The sequence below is a fragment of the Sinocyclocheilus grahami genome, unplaced genomic scaffold, assembly GCF_001515645.1.
Source record: "Sinocyclocheilus grahami isolate Dianchi unplaced genomic scaffold, SAMN03320097.WGS_v1.1 scaffold216.1, whole genome shotgun sequence".
In the NCBI taxonomy this organism is placed as follows: Eukaryota; Metazoa; Chordata; class Actinopteri; order Cypriniformes; family Cyprinidae; genus Sinocyclocheilus; species Sinocyclocheilus grahami.
In genome coordinates, this window is record NW_015505395.1 from 1,686,407 (window position 1) to 1,705,351 (window position 18,945).

General features: G+C 34.7%; 2 protein-coding genes and 1 pseudogene across 4 annotated transcripts in view; 1 reads left to right on the forward strand and 2 right to left on the reverse strand.

Moving 5' to 3' along the window:
- Positions 1–3,841: 3,841 nt before the first annotated feature.
- On the reverse strand, positions 3,842–9,482 carry LOC107596259 (phospholipid hydroperoxide glutathione peroxidase, mitochondrial-like; annotated as a pseudogene).
- Positions 9,483–10,329: 847 nt separating this feature from the next.
- Positions 10,330–15,130, forward strand: LOC107596300 (DNA-directed RNA polymerases I, II, and III subunit RPABC1-like). The gene is made up of 7 exons (XM_016286991.1): positions 10,330–10,461; positions 11,688–11,862; positions 11,938–12,053; positions 12,176–12,256; positions 13,198–13,256; positions 13,517–13,595; positions 14,918–15,130. Exons 1-7 carry the CDS (start codon positions 10,405–10,407, stop codon positions 14,981–14,983), a joined length of 633 nt encoding a protein of 210 aa, XP_016142477.1. The 5' UTR covers positions 10,330–10,404; the 3' UTR covers positions 14,984–15,130.
- Positions 15,131–16,866: 1,736 nt separating this feature from the next.
- Positions 16,867–18,945, reverse strand: part of arhgap45a (Rho GTPase activating protein 45a) — a 28,418-nt gene continuing 26,339 nt past the window's right edge. For all 3 annotated transcript variants that reach the window (XM_016286959.1, XM_016286958.1, XM_016286957.1), the window contains exons 21-23: positions 18,500–18,707; positions 18,296–18,347; positions 16,867–17,362 (exon numbers count right to left, since the gene is read on the reverse strand). In XM_016286959.1, coding sequence (XP_016142445.1) covers positions 17,112–17,362; positions 18,296–18,347; positions 18,500–18,707 — 511 coding nt within the window. In that variant the 3' untranslated portion in view covers positions 16,867–17,111. The remainder of the gene's footprint in view (positions 17,363–18,295; positions 18,348–18,499; positions 18,708–18,945) is intronic.

Below are 18,945 nucleotides of genomic sequence, written 5' to 3' on the forward strand. Positions count from 1 at the left end.
TATATATATAGTAGTCAACATCTGAAGTGGATCAAAAAAGTTCATCAAAGTTGTCCTAAGACAAGAACGGGTATTGTTTTGGTTTTAGGACAACTTTGATGAAAGGTTTTGATCCAAATGTTGACTACTGTGTAAATATATATATATATATATATATATATATACATACAGTGGTGGCCAAAATTATTAGAACACTTGGCATATTTAAGAGGTTTCAGTTTTTTTTAATTGGCCATTATAATACCCATAAAACGAATGAAATATCTACACAGTCATAATTATGCTTTATAAACCATAGAATAGAGCCATCATAAGGAGATTTAAGTCATTGTCCTTACAAAAAAACAAGCTAGGACTATTCCACTGTCAGTGTTACACAATCATGTTTTTACACAGAAGAAGCCAAACTACTTGTGTAATCATTGTCAGGTGTGATCGTGGTTAAATTGATGGTGACGCAAGAGTCTTAGGACACAGCTGTGTGATTCTTTTGCGTGTACAAGGCCTATCCTGCACATTAAGTGACTGGTAACATCAGGGTTTTGTCACGGAGGCCACGCCACCAATTGGTGTAAATTCAAAGTCTCTAGAAGTAGTCTTGAAGCACATGTTGCTCTTTGAACATGGCTAAGGTGAAGGAGGAGCTAATGAGTGAGCAACGGGTTCGAATAAAGGCTGGCTGGAGTTACCGCCGCATAGCCAAGAACGTGAGATGCAGTCCAAGCACTGCACTTTAGACCACCATGATGCCACCAATTCCCACCAGAACCGAAAGGGGAGAGGTAGAAAAAAAAAGAGAAACTTTCAGCCAGACAAGAGAAGCATCTCAAAATTCTCAGTCTTAAGGACCGAAGACCTCACGAGAACTGCGTGACGAGATCAACACCACAATCACTAATGGTGCAACAGTGTCTTCAGGAACTGTGCGTCGGAAACTGGGAGAACGAGGACTTGTTGGTAGAATAGCAGCAAAGAAACCATTACTGACAGAGAAAAAGAGAGTGGAACGCCTGAAATTTGCTAAAGAACACAAGAACTGGACAAAGGAAGATTGGTCTAAAGACTGATGAGTCCAAGTTTGAACTGTTTGGCAACAATGAAGAGCGTATGTTCGACGGAGAGAGAGGGAGATATAAAAATGAGTGTCTGTTGCCAACAGTTAAACACGGAGGGGGTAGTATTATGGTGTTGGGTGCTATTTCAGCCTCAGGAACAGGTGACTTAGATGATGAATACCACAACATTCTGAAGCACGGAGTATCATCTGGGAGTCGTCTCATTGGGTCTGGATTTATTTTTCAAGAGGACAATTACATTTACATGTAAAACATTATTTTAACTATTGCCGGAACCATCTGTGATGGGAGGAATCTGCTGGATCATTGAAAATGATGGACTGGCTCCCTCAAAGTCCGGACCTCAGCCCCATCGAGCAAATTTGGGGCGAGTTGGGAAATAAACTGGACAGATGTATTGTACATTCAAAGGAAAGCCTTTGGCTTGATGGGATAACATTAGTGTTGATTTAGCAGACGCTTTTATCCAAAGCGACTTACAATTGGGGGATACATAAAGCTACAACGGACAATGGGATACAATGACCCTAAACATTATTTTAACTATTGCCGGAACCATCTGTGATGGGAGGAATCTGCTGGATCATTGAAAATGATGGACTGGCTCCCTCAAAGTCCGGACCTCAGCCCCATCGAGCAAATTTGGGGCGAGTTGGGAAATAAACTGGACAGATGTATTGTACATTCAAAGGAAAGCCTTTGGCTTGATGGGATAACATTAGTGTTGAACACTATGCCAGAGAGATGTGCTGCTGTAATTGCTGCAAAAGGTGGACATACCAAATTTGTGACCCTGCAGCACAAAAGCAGTCTTAAGTCGCTGGGGTATATTTGTATTTGTACATTTGGACAACTTTAAAGGAGACTTTCTCAATATTTAGATTTTTTTGCACCCTCAGATTCCAGATTTTCAAATAGTTGTATCTCGACCAAATATTGTCTTCTTACTAACAAACCACACATCAATGGAAAGCTTATTCAGCTTTCAGATGGTGTATAAAACTCAATTTCTTAAAAATGGACCCTTATGACTGGTTTTGTGGTCGAGGGTCACATATTAGAGTTAAAAGTGGATAAAAACAGTACGACTCACTTCATCTATCGCTATTCGTTGTGCTCAGAGCAACCATCTGCATGTTTCATGAACATTTTGAAATAAAATAATATTTTGGAGGCAAAAAAAAGGTCAATATTTTCAGATCTGTCAGGTGTTCTAATAATTTTGGCCACCACTGTATATATATTTTTTTTTATAGAAATACAGCTGTAATAAAATTTAAATATAAATAAACTAATTTCAGTTAATTGCCGAGGCAACATTACTCATTTCGTTGCTAAAATTACTAACGGGAAATAAAATATATAAAATTGAAATAAAAATAATCATAGATAGTAATACTTAAACTAAAAATGACAAAAGCATAAAACAAAATGACTAAAAATTTAACTAGAATTAAAACAAACACTAACAGTATAAAAACTGAAAGGTAATTCAAAACCTAGAATAGTATACAAATAATACTAAAATAACACCGGGCTCAAAGTAAAAACAAAAATGCCCCAATATTAAAAATGTAAGGGGGAAAATGTGAGTTTCCTACTTCTATCACTTGTTGAACATTTGACATCAGCAACGCAAATCATTTTAAATGTAAATGCATTCATTGTATTATGTCTTGCACATTTATTACAGCTATTTTTGTTTTTAAAGCTGATTTGATTTTTAGCAGTCATAATGAGTCCAATTAATTTATCACACTTTTTTTTTTATTCATTTAAATACATTTCTAATAATTTATTAAGCTAATTCAAGGCTTCCCAAAATGGGGTTTGCAGGGGAAGTAATGAATAATTTATTAAACACTCAAATATAAAATTAATTATTTGAAAATAAAACATTTACTGAAAAATAATAAATATTTGTTAACGCGCATGTCATGTGACCATTAACCAACATCAGAGAACCGTGAACATGTGAATGAATGTGCTGTTAAAGTATTAAAAAATGAACTTATAGGTTAACTATTCCTAAATAATAAAGTAAAAAAATTTAATAAAAAAGGGAATAAAGTAAAAAAATAACAAAATTAGAAACTACTGGGCTTTAAATACTACATCTGATCTGACCAACAGCATATATGTGACCCTGGAGCACAAAACCAGTCAAAGGGGTCAATTTTTTTAAATTGAGATGTATGCATCATCTGAAAGCTGAATAAATAAGCTTTCCATTGATGTATGGTTTGTTATGAGACGATATTTGGCCAAGATACAACTATTTGAAAATCTGGAATCTGAGGGTGCAAAAAAAATCTAAATATTGAGAAAATAATCTTTAAAGTTGTCCAAATGAAGTTCTTAGCAATGCATATTACTAATCAAACATTAAGTTGTGATATATTTACAAGGCAATTTACTAATGCGTTCATGGATATCTTCACAGAACATGATCTGTACTTAATATCCTAATGATTTTTGGCATAAAAGAAAAATCTATAATTTTGAGCCATACAATGTATTGTTGGCTATTGCTACAAATATACCCCAGCGACTTAACACTGCTTTTGTGCTCCAGGCTCACATTTATGAATTGATGTGGATTGGGCCACTTTTCAACATTGATATGATGGTCAAAAAGTGGCCCAACTTACCTGCATTCACATATATGACATGATTTAATCTGAAAATGATGAACCTCTTAATAATCACTCAGTCTAGTAAAGGAAATCATATATACTTTGTAAAAGAAGCGGCCACACAGGAGGTTCTGACGCTACTCTTTAATCATCACAGCTGCTCATCAGAAAACCTTCTTCAGGTACATCAGTGATTTCAGTGCATGCGTGACGAGTTCAGCTGCTCTCTGCTCTGCGGCTGGACATCGGAGGGGTTTCCCAGAGATTTTGCACGCCGGAGGACATCAGGCCGTCCCCACCTGAGCACAGGCTTGAGGAACGGCCGTCACACATCTGGGCTTCACCCTGCCAACGTCCAGCCATCGACCAGAGAGGAGACGGGGGTCTACAAACACATGGGACGGAGATCGGATTCGATCCAAAAGGCTACAGGTACTTGGGAAGATCCTTTTCAACAACCTGATGGGACAAATAAAACATTGGATTTTATTTTTATTTAATCTTTAATTATTATACACTTGTGTATAATGAATAAAACTAACGTAATTGCTTATTTAATTTTTGTAAATATATATTTTTTTCATATTTTTAATCAAATGTAAAACGCATACAAATAAATGTAATAAAATAAATAGTTACATTTTGATAAATTACAGAAATTCATGTTTTTGATAACATTTTAAACAAACATTTAAATTTAAAACAAACAAATAAATGTAATAGTTTAATTTTTTATAAATCTACCAAATTTGTGTTACATTTTTTAAAAAGTAAAACAAATACATTATGCAAGTATTGTATACAATTTTATAAATTAATAAAATGATAAATTCATAATTTGAAACCAAAACAAATAAATGTAATAAAATACATGTAATTATACATATAAAAAAAATAAAAATTAAATACTTGAAACATGTATTTTTATAAACATATATACATTTGAAAAAGATTTTCTTGAGTACATTTTTCTCAAATTCCACATATTAAAGGATTATTTATTCACCCTTATGCCGCTTCAAACCCATATGACTCTGAATGACATGAGTGTGAGTAAATGACGACACAATGTCATTTTTGGGTGAAATGATTCTTCATTGACTTACGCTTGGATCGTCCATCGGTCCGTACCTCTTCACGACCTGACCTTCTCTGTCAATGAGGAACTATGACAAAAACAACAGTTTTAAAGTTCACAATATTAGGGCAGAGAATAAATATGATCTATTAACATACAAAAAACAGTTACCTTAGTGAAATTCCACTTGATGTTGCTGTGGAAAAAAAATAAAAAAAATAAATATGTTTAAACATTTATCGTCAAGTAAAAGTGTCAAATTCCATATATTCAAGGATTACACAGTCCTGCATCTTAATAAAATATTTCTGCTGATCTGCATTAGAGAATAAGTGCCAAATATGAACACACAAACCAGTCAAACTCACTTTCCCAGAGTGCCTCTGCCTTTGGGCTGCTCTTTCATCCATTTCCAGAGCGGATGAGCTCCGTCTCCGTTCACCTCGATCTTACTGAAGAGCTGAAACTCTGCGTTGTAGCCGTCGGCAAACTCCTTGATCTCCGCCTCTGTCCCAGGCTCCTGTAGAACACACGACAGCTCGAGAACGCCGAAATCTGAATGTGACCAAAAGCCGCCTGGACAGAATAACACCAGTCTTAAAGCTGAAGAACACGAGTATATGACGACTCGAAATCAGTGAAGAGTCAAGATACAGTGGTTGTAAATGGTTAATAATATGCAGGGACGATCAGAGTCATTTGCAGTTCCGTATGCAAATATTGTGACGTCACCGCCGCTGGTTACATTCTGAAACTGAGCATTCTGTGGAAGTCAGACGGAGATTTTATTTGAACTTGAATCATGATGTTTGAGGAACACTGTAATTTTAATAACCATAATAGCACCCAATGTTTCATACATTCATTTCTTAAGCAAAATACATTCCTTGGCCTATTTTTATGAAGAAGAAAAAAAAAACCTAGATGCCAACTTTACTTTTGGCACAGCAGCACGTGACGGAGCAATGCCTGAGCAAGCAGATGAGACATTAAATGTGTCTGAAAACTACAACTATTAAAAACATTTTTGGGGAATACTGTATCCCATAATGCAACATGCTTGAATTGACCTTTCTTTTTTTTAACCTGAAGCAGTATTAAAGATTTCAATATTGACTATTGAATTTTTACACAAAACTGGAAGAAAAAGCAAAAACAAAATCAATTTTGAGATGCAAACTGGATGCCACTCGCTGGATTAAACATTCAACGTAATCAAGTCATGTGGCGGCACTATATCATACAATACCACTATTTAAAATCTTGCATTGCATACCATTTAGTACGAAGAAGAGAGTATATAACGCACTACACACTGGCGTTCAATTCCTGTACATACCTGCTTTCCAAACTGGTTGCAGGGGAAGCCCAGGATGCGTAAACCTTTCTCAGCGAACGTGGCGTGCATTGCCGCAAACTGAGTGTAGTTTACGGGAGTCTTACCTCATTTAGAGGCTACGTTAGTGATTATGCACACACAACCCCTGAAACACACACAAACACACTTCTGCCACCACGACCCAGATTCACAGAGCAAGTTTACACTCAGCCAAAGACTAAAAATAACAATGCACAATGAAGAATGAGCATTAGGGGTATAATGTAGGTGAGGACAGCTGCTAAAGGAATAGTTCAGCCAAAAATTTAAATTTGCTGAAAATGCGCTAACCCTCAGGCCATCCAAGATGTAGTTGAGTTTTTCTCTTCATCAGATTTGGAGAAATGTAGCATTCTGTCACTTGGTCGCCAGTGGATGCTCTGCAGTGAATGGGTGCCGTCAGAATGAGAGTCCAAACAGCTGATAAAAACATCACAATAATCCACAAGTAATCCACACCACTCCAGTCCATCAGTTAACGTCTTTAGAAGATGTCTAAAGCAAAAACAGTCCAAAACAGCTCTAAACAAATATGTGGCTGGATTTTGATGTGAGAGACAACAGAACATGAACTTTTTCACTGGAGGAAGCGTTATTATGGCTTCTCAACACATTAACTGATGGGCTGGAGTGGTGTGGATTATTGTGATGTTTTTATCAGCTGTTTGGACTCTCAATCCACCAAAAATTGTCTCTATTCACATCCATTGCAAGTGCCTCAGAAGGCGCGTTTCCATTACAGATTTGCGCAAAACTTTGGCGATATTTTCTGAATGTCGATAAAAAAGTATTGCGAAATGACGGCGTTTCCATTAACCAATGTTATGCGACTAAAACGTAACCTTTTGCCTTTCGCGATAAGTCATAGCAACGGATTTTAGTGGGATTTTGATGGATTTTGGCTATATTTATTCTAAGGAGGCTTATGCGTGTATCTTTACAGAAGCAGCAAAGAGAGCCGCTTCAGAAACGTGCGTGGCGAGGCTGGAATAAACCATAGACTGTATAAAAACAAACACAAGCATTGCGTGGCCGCAATCAGCTTCAGTGACCGTATCAGAGCCACACTGCACCGCAGACGTGTGCAGTGTAAATTGTCTAAGTATTAATAGTAGGGAAAGCCCCTTATACTGGAGCGCGGCCACTTATGAAGTGTTTCTTGGAGGTTATAGTACATTGAAGAATGATCATATGAATTTTTACATACGCCATGTGACCTGTAAATGCGAAAAAGCCGTTTCCATTGCAGTTTTGCGAATTAATCCTTTTTCGCATTGCCTGAAAAAACACCTCATGCGAGCGTAAAATCTTTTTTGCGATATATGGGAGTTTTTGCGAAATTGACGCGTTTCCATTAGGCGTATTTTCAATTTGCGCAATTTGAAGGGTAATGGAAACACGCCTACTGATGCAATGCTGCATTTCTCCAAACCTGATGAAGAAACAAACTCATCTACATCTAGGATGGCCTGAGGGTAAGTAAATGTTCAGCAAATTTTTATTTTTGGGTGAACTGTTCCTTTAAGCATCGCCACTGAATAAATGCAAGATAAAAAGTTTCTCTGAAGAGGTGCAAAACTCTCCAGCATGATGCCTTATACTTAATACATAATACCAGGATTACTAGACAACTAGGTTAGGAAGCAAGCTAGAGAACAGAAGAAATGCAGAGAATAAAAGTTGTTGTTGTTGTTGTAATTAAACAATGTTAGTTTAATACTTCGGGGTTTATTCAGATCAGTAACCCTAAAAAGCTTGAGCAAATCAAATCTAATGTTTATAAATGCAGTGATCTGTTCACCTGTATTTCTCCAGAGACACTTCATTTCCATCGATGTCTTTGGCTGAGAACTCGTATATGGATTTGGCCGACTGCCAGTCGTTGGCTTGGGCACACTGCGATAAGCAGAGAGAGGTCAAAGGTCACGGGGACACAAGACCAGTGTCTGCCAATCCCATCAAACTGATACACAATCATCTGCTACAAATCTATTATACAACCTCCTCGTGTGACAGCATAACTGATGAAATCTCACATTACTGGTCATCTTTGCCCTCTGACATAGTTCTGCGTGATCTTTTGCTTGCGTACGCAGCACAAGAAACTTTACATGACTTTATTTGGGTTTCAGCATTAAAACAAGCTAGACACTTTATAATATAGTGATAATGTCTAGAGCTCTTAACGCAGATTTCCCTGCGTCTGTGGGATTGTGTACAGAAAACACGGCTGTCAGACAGGATTCATCACACTTACGGGAAACACGTAAACATCCTACAGCGTCAAAGCTAAACAGATCTGAGAGGCTTACCTGAGAGTCAAGACTATATGCCTCTATATGCCAGAGTCAAAAATACATTTTAGCATGCGAGATGGACAATTATACAAAAAACGTGAGAAAATATAGATGTAAATTTCATGCACGATCATCATAATAGAGAACAACACTGATTTACTACAGATTTGAGAGAGCAAACGAAACACTATGCCTATGAATTATGAACACTATGAATTATGCCTGTGGAGGCACTTTATGACAGCCAACATAAGTTTAACTAATTAACTAATTCAATCTTTTAATAAATCACATTACACATCCATCTGGAGTGATTTTAGGTTGCATACTGATATTAAGACATATCTTTTAGATCATATTAATGCACCAGCAACACCCTACAATAAAACATGCATTGAGATTTAATAAAACCTAAATAATATAATAATCTTTGAATACTACTGATAATAAAAAAACATTCCAAATAAAGAATTTATAATTGATTACTCTTAATAAAATCAACGTTATCACTGGTTAGTCTTAATAATAAACCCACATAACTGATGATTAACTTACTTTTAATAATAAACCTAGATAATGACATTATTATTGACTATTCCTGATTTTTATCCACGTGATTAAATCACGAAAGCAGCAACGCGAAACACAAACCAGGCCTAAAAACTCCGTCTGCTGTCTTTTTGTTAAAAATACATGAATATAAAGTGATTTTAAGGCACAACTAAACCCACAGAGTCACGATTACAACATTAAAGCTAACGGCTAACGGCTAACACCGGAGTGAATTAGCGGAGACACACCGGTGCCACAAATAAACACGCCGGACTTTGACCTACTAACAGCAACTACGTTAACTAGCTGTCTGACAACACAAGTTAGTCTAAACACGGGTTAAACCGCAGGTGAAGGTGTTCTGTGGTATCTTACCATGACTCTAGCGAAGCTCTTGCTCCACAGAACCCGCTGAGACAACCACTTAGCACTGCGGCACGAAGCCCCGCCCATCTACAGGCAAGACACGCCTTTTCTGTCAGCCTCGGCCAATCAGAAACGCCTAATGCAAAAACGTGCATTGCGTTATTAAAGTTCAAAAATATTTAAAGACAACCCCGCCACAGTTTACAGATCATCTCTCATCCATTTCTCAAAAACTCTATATTCATGAAAAATATTTTATTTTAAGTATATTTTATTAAACATATGTCTCCAAACAGGTGCTGTCGTCTTTGGTCTCAATAAAATATTTTTATTATTATTATTATTATTTCATTACAATTGCAAAATGTATGAATGAAAAGTAGTTCAAATATATATAAACAATGTTTGATATTTAAATATTAGATGAAAATAAAACTACATTTATTAAAAATGTAAATATATGCACATGCTCACGTGCCAGGACTGCGGTAAAAACCATAGTTTTTTTTTTTTTTACTTTATTGAACAATGTGAACTTTACAACCATTAATGGCCTGCTACAAAATGCTAAATAGACAAGCATCATAACATAAGGAGAAGAGGAAGAAGAAGAGAAAGAAATAATAATAATAATATTAAATAATATATATATATATATATATACACTAGGGGTTTTCAGGAAGATTTTCTATTAAATTACAGAAGTTGAAGGCATTCTTTTTCTTCATTCGTTTCAGCGACAAAAAGTAATGACACAGTTCCTTGTGAAACACGTAGAAATTTGGAAGAATTTTCAGGAATCTGTTCTTACGCAAAAAAACTTCCCAAGAATAATAATTGCTAAATCATGTGTTTCATCTTTCAGAAATGGTGAAACCATAGGTAAAACCTTATTTTGTGCCTGGCAATGAATTCGACACCCCCCAGGGGTCCTTCAGCTCCTCTGTGAGCACGTGACTGATAACAGGAAGTTGAAGTTTGAAAGCAAGCATGTTGTTTTAGAACCTCGTTAAACGCGCTGATGGACGACGAGGAGGAAACTTATCGATTATGGAAAATCCGTAAGAGCATAATGCAGGTGTGTGAACTCTCGCTTGTAGTGGTTTACATTAAACACGTGGTCATATAAGAGAAGCAGAGGCTGTATGTGAAGTCAAATGTTTACACAGGCGTTGAACAAGACAAAAAAACGAATCTAAAATAAAATAGAATTATGAATACAGGAATAATGGCGAGATTCAGTAACAGACATTGAGAGCTCGCATATAAACGTGCATCTAAAGCTCTAAAATAGATGATTAAAATGAAAGAAATAATAATAAAATACAAATTAAATTGATTTAAGTCAATAAAAATGATTGGAATAATACATAACAGTGCTGTACTATAGTGGATAGAAAAAAAAGTCAACTAAATATTTTCCAAATATTTTATGCTTATTAATAATATTAAATTGGGTCTTTATACATTTAAAAAAGGTAAATTAGTACAAATGAAACATTTCAGATCCGGGGTTTTCAAACAGGTCTGCAAAGAGAGGAAAACCGTGTACAAATAAATAATACAAAAATAAGATCAAACTAATTAAAATTTCATTTAAAATAAATGTAAAAAAAATTCTTAAAGTAAATTAATAATAATAAAAACATTTAAATAAACATAACTGTACAGCACTTCAGTGAATAGAAAAAAAATTTAATAATGGCAACTATTTTTTTTCAAATTATATTTTACATATTTATCGTATACATTTTTCACAGGATAAACTGGGTCTTCATACATAAAAATATATGTGACCCTGGAGCACAAAAGCAGTGTTAAGTCGCTGGGGGATATTTGTAGCAATAGCCAACAATACATTGTATGGGTCACAATTATAGATTTTTCTTTTATGCCAAAAATCATTAGGATATTAAGTAAAGATCATGTTCCATGAAGATATTTTGTAAGTGTCCTACCGTAAATATATCAAAACTTAATGTTTGATTAGTAATATGCATTGCTAAGAACTTCATTTGGACAACTTTAAAGATGATTTTCTCAATATTTAGATTTTTTGCACCCTCAGATTCCAGATTTTCAAATAGTTGTATCTCGACTAAATATTGTCCTATCCTAACAAACCATACATCAATGGAAAGCTTATTTATTCAGCTTTCAGATGCATAAATCTCAATTTAAAAAAATTGACCCTTATGACTGGTTTTTGTGCTCCAGGGTCACATACAACTGCCTTTTAAATTTCAGGATGCTCAGCTGCATTTATAATGCACATGAAATGAATGTTGTGTTGTGTTGCTGTAGCTCTGCCATGATCGAGGATATCTGGTGACCCAAGATGAGCTGGACCAGACCTCGGATGAGTTTAAAGGTCAGTTTGGTGACAGGCCCAGCGAGGGTCGACCCAGACGGACAGACCTCACTGTGCTGGTGGCCCACAATGACGACCCCACCGACCAGATGTTCGTGTTCTTTCCAGGTGAGATGTGATGCAGGAGTCTGTGTGACGCTCAGCGTTTCATGTGTGCTTATCTGAGTGTTTTGTGTCCAACAGAGGAGACCAAAGTGGGCATCAAGACCATTAAGATGTACTGCCAGCGGATGCAGGAAGAAAACATCACTCGGGCCGTTATCGTAGTCCAGACGGGCATGACGCCCTCCGCTAAACAAGTACGACAAAGATCTCACCTGAAACCCTAAACACAGCTGATTAGGTGCCAGGCAAGCGGATGGATAGATAATTAGTGGCTTGAACTATATCAGCTGACCTGTTTTATCTGATGATTTTGCAGTCTTTGGTTGATATGGCACCAAAATACATCCTGGAACAGTTTCTACAGCAAGAGCTGCTCATAAACATCACCGAGCACGAGGTGAGACACGTTACATGCGAAAAAAATGTATAAGCTCGATTTATTTAAAAAAGTCATATTGAGATTTGATGCACATTTAACATCTGCTGTTAAAAGAACAAAAAGTACTCAATTATAATTTTGTCTCTCAATCTATTTATTAGTATAATTATAACCCAAGCTCAAAACATATTTTAGATATAAATATTTATTTAAAAACATTAATAATATAATTATTAATTTAAATATTATTAATTAAAAAATCATTGGAATTTGTTCAATTCAAATCTGTTGTTAAAAAAAACAAAAACTACTAAATTATAATTTTCTCTCATTCTAATTATTAGAATACATTTTATAATACAAATATTTAAAATATTGATTAAAATATATTAAATTGAATGTATGCATTTAGCAGACGCTTTTATCCAAAGCGACTTGCTTTATATTATTTAAAACCTTAATAATATAAATATAAAAATTATGAATATAAATATTTATTAAAAACCATATTGAGATTTGTTATATTAACAAATATTGTGATCTGTTAAAAGAACAAAAACTACTAAATTATAATCTTGTCTCTCATTCTTAATTTTAACCCAAGCACAAAACATATTTTATATTTTTACAAAAAAAATTAATAAATATATATATATATATATTAGTTGTTGTTTGAGTGAGAGAACATCCTGTAACTTAGTGCAGTTTGGGGAAAATTGTAATGTTAAATTTTTTTGTCTAATATGAAATAAAATGTTACATTGAAAAAAAGTAGATTTTTGTTTGTATATGCTGTTAATTATAATTAATTATAGTTCTTAGAAAGAAAATCGGAATTGACTAAATTCTGTATCGGCAGATCACACTTACCAAAAAAATCTGAATCGGATGATTCACTCGGTGCATCTCTACAGGAAATCTTTCATTTATTCATGATTGGTTCTGTCTTTCTCCTTCAGCTGGTCCCTGAACACATTGTTATGACGAGAGAGGAAGTGACAGAGCTGCTGGCCAGATAGTATCCATAGCAACGGCCCGTGTGTGAAGCCATCCTTTTAAAAGTGTCCGACGGAATTACAAAAGCGATTGTTTCCAGACAGGTTTCCCAAATCCTCTCGCTCTCTGCCATTGGTCAGAAAAACTTAAACTCACTCACTGTTGACTATCTAGTAAACTGGGATAAGAGAAAGTATTGTAACACACACACTTCACCTGTAAACAGCAGACTGATTAGTATTTGGCTCCTCTCTGTTAACCACTTTTCTTGACCGCAATCAGTAAACTCAAGGAGACACAGTTACCCAGAATTCAGTCTAATGATCCTGTGGCACGCTATTTCGGGCTGAAACGAGGGCAGGTAAGTCTGAAAAGTTTTTAACGCAATCTTTGTGTTACTTTAAGCTGAAATCTGGTGCTTTACTATCAAAGGAATGAGAGAATATATAGTTTGAATTGTATAAGTCTGGGGTGTTAATTTTGTCAGATATTTTCATTTTAGTCTTAGTCTTAGTCCCGTGTTAAAATGTCCTTGTTAGATTTGATCATATTTGGTCAGCCTTATCCTATTTAGTTCTAGTTTTAGTCAATGAAAACTTCCGCGATGAGGAGCGCGCGTGCGCGGATGGTTGCCAGATTGCTTAAAATAAGCAAAACACCGTGCAGAAAATGTATTAATTTAACAGCGAAGCTCTGATTCGGGGATTTGAACTCTTGATATCTGGCAACCGCACTCATGAAAGCTCGCGTAGTAGAGGCGTGTAGAGCAGTCTGCAATAACATTTTGTCTCCTTTTTTGATGAAAATAAAAAGAGGTTTTTGGTAGGGCTGCACGATTAATCGAATGCGATTGTCGTGCGCATTTTGATAGTAAAGCCGGTTCTGTAATCAGCAGGAAATCATCATCACGTGCTTTCAGATGGAGCAGCATTTACTACACAGAGCCGTAGTTCACTGACAAGTTACGCAAAAAAATCGCAGACGATTCTATTGCGTGATTCTAAAATTGAAGAAATCGTTGGCGATAATACCAGCTGTTTGCATAGCTTCTCAGTGAACTATGGCTCTGTGTAGTAAATGCTGCTCCGTCTGGAAGCACGTGAAAATACCACATTTAATAACATGTTTTTACTCCAAACTCCCTTCATAACGTCAGTCGAGTGATTGAAATAAATCCTTCTGTGAGATAATGTGGCTTCTTACACAGTGTAGCGGATCAGCTCATGGGGAAATATGAATAATTAACCATAATGCTATAGGGATTTCCTGGGTTTCTTCTGCGGGGTGTATTTGGAGTTTCTCTGGCCTTCAGATGGAGATTTACTGCTGATCACAGAACCGTGCTTCACTGAAAGATACGCATGACAATCGCAGCTTCTGTCGAATCGCCATCTCGATTCCATTTCGATTTATCGTGCAGCCCTAGTTTTTAGTAAAGTTTTTATTTTTTTAAATACATTTTAGTCTCGTCTTATTTCGTCAATGAAATTGCATGTTGATATAGTCATAGTTATCGTTCATTGACCTTATTATCGTCTCGTCTTAGTCGTGGGAAAAAAAGCTCGTCAACGAACATTTTTCGTCATAGTCTTCGTTAGCGAAATGAACACTAATATCAGCGTTGAAAAGCATCCACTGGTTGAGCAGTATTTAGTTATAAAGGCGCTGATTTCTGTCTAACAGGTGGTGAAGATCATCCGGCCGAGTGAAACAGCTGGACGCTACATCACATACAGACTCGTACAGTGAAGACCAGCCTCAGCGTGCTGTTATTTTCATTTGATGTCAAGCTCAAGAGCTACAGATTTGTGTTTGTCATGTGACGGGCTTTTTTTTGTTTGTTTTATAACGGATGATTCTTGTGATGGACGGCAGCAATTATGAATTTAGGTTCATCTTTAATTTCCGTAAAACTTGAATCTTGGATTGTTTTTTTGCAAAATGAAAAAACAAATAAAGTTTTGTTTAATGAATGGTTTCGTTACTGTGTTGTAAATATTTTAACGCATTAATGGCAAAAAAAAAAGTTAAATCCCAACTTAAGTATATTTATATATATATTGAATAATAATATTTTATGTCACCACATTCCAATTAAAAATATTTAAAATAATAAATATGGAAATATTATTTAAATATTTATTAATTCTAATTATATTATTTCTAAGATATAGTCCACCATATTCCAGATATGTCAAACCTGGCAGCAATTATGAATTTAATTTTATCTTAATTTCCATAAAACTTGCATCTTGGATTGTTTTTTTTTTTTTCAAAATGAAAAAAATGCATTTTTGTTTAATTAATGGTTTCGTTAAATAAAAATATTTGAATACATATTTAATAATATTATTTTATATATCACCACATTCCAATTCAAAAATAATATTTAAAATAATAAAGATAGAAATATTAATTAATTCTAATAATATTATTTCTAATATATAGTCCACCATATTCCAGATCTGTCAAACCCAAGCACAAAAAGTTTACAAACTAAATTATTCATTGCAAATATAGTAGAAATGACAGATTTATTGCATGTAAATGTTTTCTAAGAATATATACAGTTTCAGAATATACAAAAGGGTTTTGAATTCACTCACAAATGTCTGGTCAACAGCGGTGTTATGCATTTATAAGTCAAATGGTTAAAGGCTTTAGTTAACATGAGATGAAACTACAGTCCCAGGATGCTTTAAACTGTATTTAGTTAGACAGTACAGTGCTGCTGGAACAACATTAGTAATGAAATATACACACGATTACAAATGAAGCAAATGTTTAGAAGAGAAATATGCATAAGCATTTTATAATGCATCACTTAAGCATTAAAACCAGCGCTGACCAGCAGTCCGGCTGTTGTTAGATCAATTTAACGTAACACCATTTTATGCTTCTTTGCCAATAAACAAGGAAAAACTCCAGTGCATAGAAGAAACTATAATAAATACTGTAAAATACAATGTTACAAGCTTCTAAAGAGACACGTACTTCCCAACAAAAATGTATCGGGGAAAAAAAATAGACTTTAAGCAAAACGCTTTTTATATCTACAACACACTGACTCACCTTGAGATCCTATTAAATAATAATAATGATGTTTATGTTTGTTTCTGAAAGACAGTAATTATTGTATTCCAGTTCTGGGTTATGAATGTGCTGGTTTATACAGTCTAGTGCACAAACTTATATTTATATTAAGGGAATATAACCACCATCATCTGATTAAAGAGACCAACATCCCTGCAGCACAAAAGCAGTGTTAAGTCGCTGGGGGATATTTGTAGCAATAGCCAACAATACATTGTATGGCTCAAAATGATAGATTTCTCTTTTATGCCAAAAATCATTAGGATATTAAGTAAAGATCATGTTCCATGAAGATATTTAGTAAATTTCCTACCGTAAATATATCAAAACTTAATTTTTGATTAGTAATATGCATTGCTAAGAACTTCATTTGGACAACTTTAAAGATGATTTTCTCAATATTTAGATTTTTTTTGCACCCTCAGATTCCAGATTTTCAAATAGTTGTATCTCGGCTAAATATTGTCCTATCCTAACAAACCATACATCAATGGGAAGCGTATTTATTCAGCTTTCAGATGATGTATAAATCTCAATATCCAAAAATGGACCCTTATGACTGGTTTTGTGCTCCAGGGTCACATATATGAAACTACACTGATCTCAGTTCTAGAAAAAAACGGCATGAGAGGTCACTGACAGGTCATATGAGTTCGCCTGTCAGTCAAAACCTTCTTATTCTTAATGTTATTCATCGGACTTTTAGGAATGAATGTATATAAAATTAACACTTGTTCTCCTGTTTTACATCGCTAATGGTTGAAGTGTGTTTTGGCCTGTCTTACTAATCTGAGACCTGCTCTGCGCTGGTTTCCTGCGGGTCTGTACCGTCCGTCTGCTCTGGGATGGTCTCTGGAACCAGTCCGCTCAGGTCCAGACTCACTCGGGGACTCGTCTGGTCTTCTTCTGTGCTTGTCTCACTCTCCTGACTCACCAGAGGAGGGCGCTGCGGTCTGCTTGCTCTGCCCAGATCCTCCGCATCAGAGTCTGAGTCCAGAGACCGCTCTTGAGAACCAGAGGAACCCACAGAATGACCTGAAGAACGAGAGGAACAAACATACACTTGATCAGAGGTAGAACAGCACAATTTATTAAAAAAAACCATTTTAATCGCAAAATATTTTGTCATATTGTGATATGATGAACATTTGAGCAGTTTACTACTAAACTACTATTTCTAATTCTATCTCTCTTTCTACTAAAATTTCAAATTCTTGTTTCAATCCTAATATTAATTCTTATTTCATGAACCTATGGATACATAATATTATTTTATAATATTCAAATGTAAAATATAAAAATTATTTATTATTATTTAATATTTATTCATTTTTTCCTAATATATAGGAATACTCTCATGTATTTAAAATATTAAACATATTCCAAACCCTCTTATTTCACAAACCCAAGCAAAATAAAAAAAAAACATATTAATAAACATAATAATATTTAAAATAATAAAGAAAAATATTATTTAACATATTTAAAAACATGACAATATTCAAAATAATAAAAATTTAAATATTATTGAAATATTATCCATTATAATATTTCTAATATATATCCCACCACAATTGTCAAACTCAAGCACAGGAAGTATTTTATAATATTAATATTTTAAATATTAAAAATCACCAGATCCACTCTTTTTTAAAATAATATTAATATTTAAATGTCAATAATATTTAAATAAATAAATCTGTATTAAAATGTACATATTTGAATACATTTTATAAAGATAAAATATTATTTAAATATTTATAAATAAATACTATTTATTTATTTTCTTAATAAATATTTATTAATACTAATTATAATTGCTAATATATACTGTATATATATATATATATTTATTTATTTATTTATTTTTTTTTACAAACCCAAACACATTTTTAATAATATCAATATTTTAATTAATAAAAAACATTATTTACTATTAATAATATTTCTAATATGTATGTATCTCACCACATTCCAGATCTGCTCTGTTTGGCTCTTCGTGAGTTCCAGTCTCACAGTCCTGAATAAAGGAATGTATTACAATCAGAGCTGAGCACAAAATCACACACGGCATCAGAAATGTGCTGTGATCAAACCCCATCAATCCTCAATCACTGACACTCCTGTATAAACCTGCACACTACATCAGATCAAATATGAATCAGTGCAGACCTGGCTCTGGCCTGGAGAGCTGACTGAGATGAAGATGTTCTGCTGGAAGACGATCAGAGCTTCTACGATGCGCGCCTGATGAGGGTAATCCACCAGAGACGACAGGGACACCGTGGCTCCGGTGGGTTTGGGTCTCATCAGGGTCGGGCCGAACACGATGCCTAAATTACTGGCGCTCATTTTATTATCTTGCTCCAACTCAGACACTCTGACAGAGAGAGAGAAAAACAAGAACTTTTCATTAATATTATACATCAAAGTTTTATATTCCCTGATAAACTTCAGCAAACTTCATAAACAAAATGTTTCTCATTTTTATATTCATACAAGTCACAGCACCTAAAATGCAGTCTCATATATATGAAAATCTTGAAATTGAAAATAAAAGATCATGTTATTTGTCAACTACTAAATTATTTTGTTATTGCATGTTGCTGTTTTTTTTT

Coding starts and splice junctions, on each gene's coding strand:
- LOC107596300 (XM_016286991.1), top strand. CDS start 10,405: ATGGACGACGAGGAGGAAACTTATCGATTATGGAAAATCCGTAAGAGC. Junction 10,462..11,687: donor TCCGTAAGAGCATAATGCAG/GTGTGTGAACTC, acceptor GTGTTGCTGTAG/CTCTGCCATGATCGAGGATA. Junction 11,863..11,937: donor GATGTTCGTGTTCTTTCCAG/GTGAGATGTGAT, acceptor TGTGTCCAACAG/AGGAGACCAAAGTGGGCATC.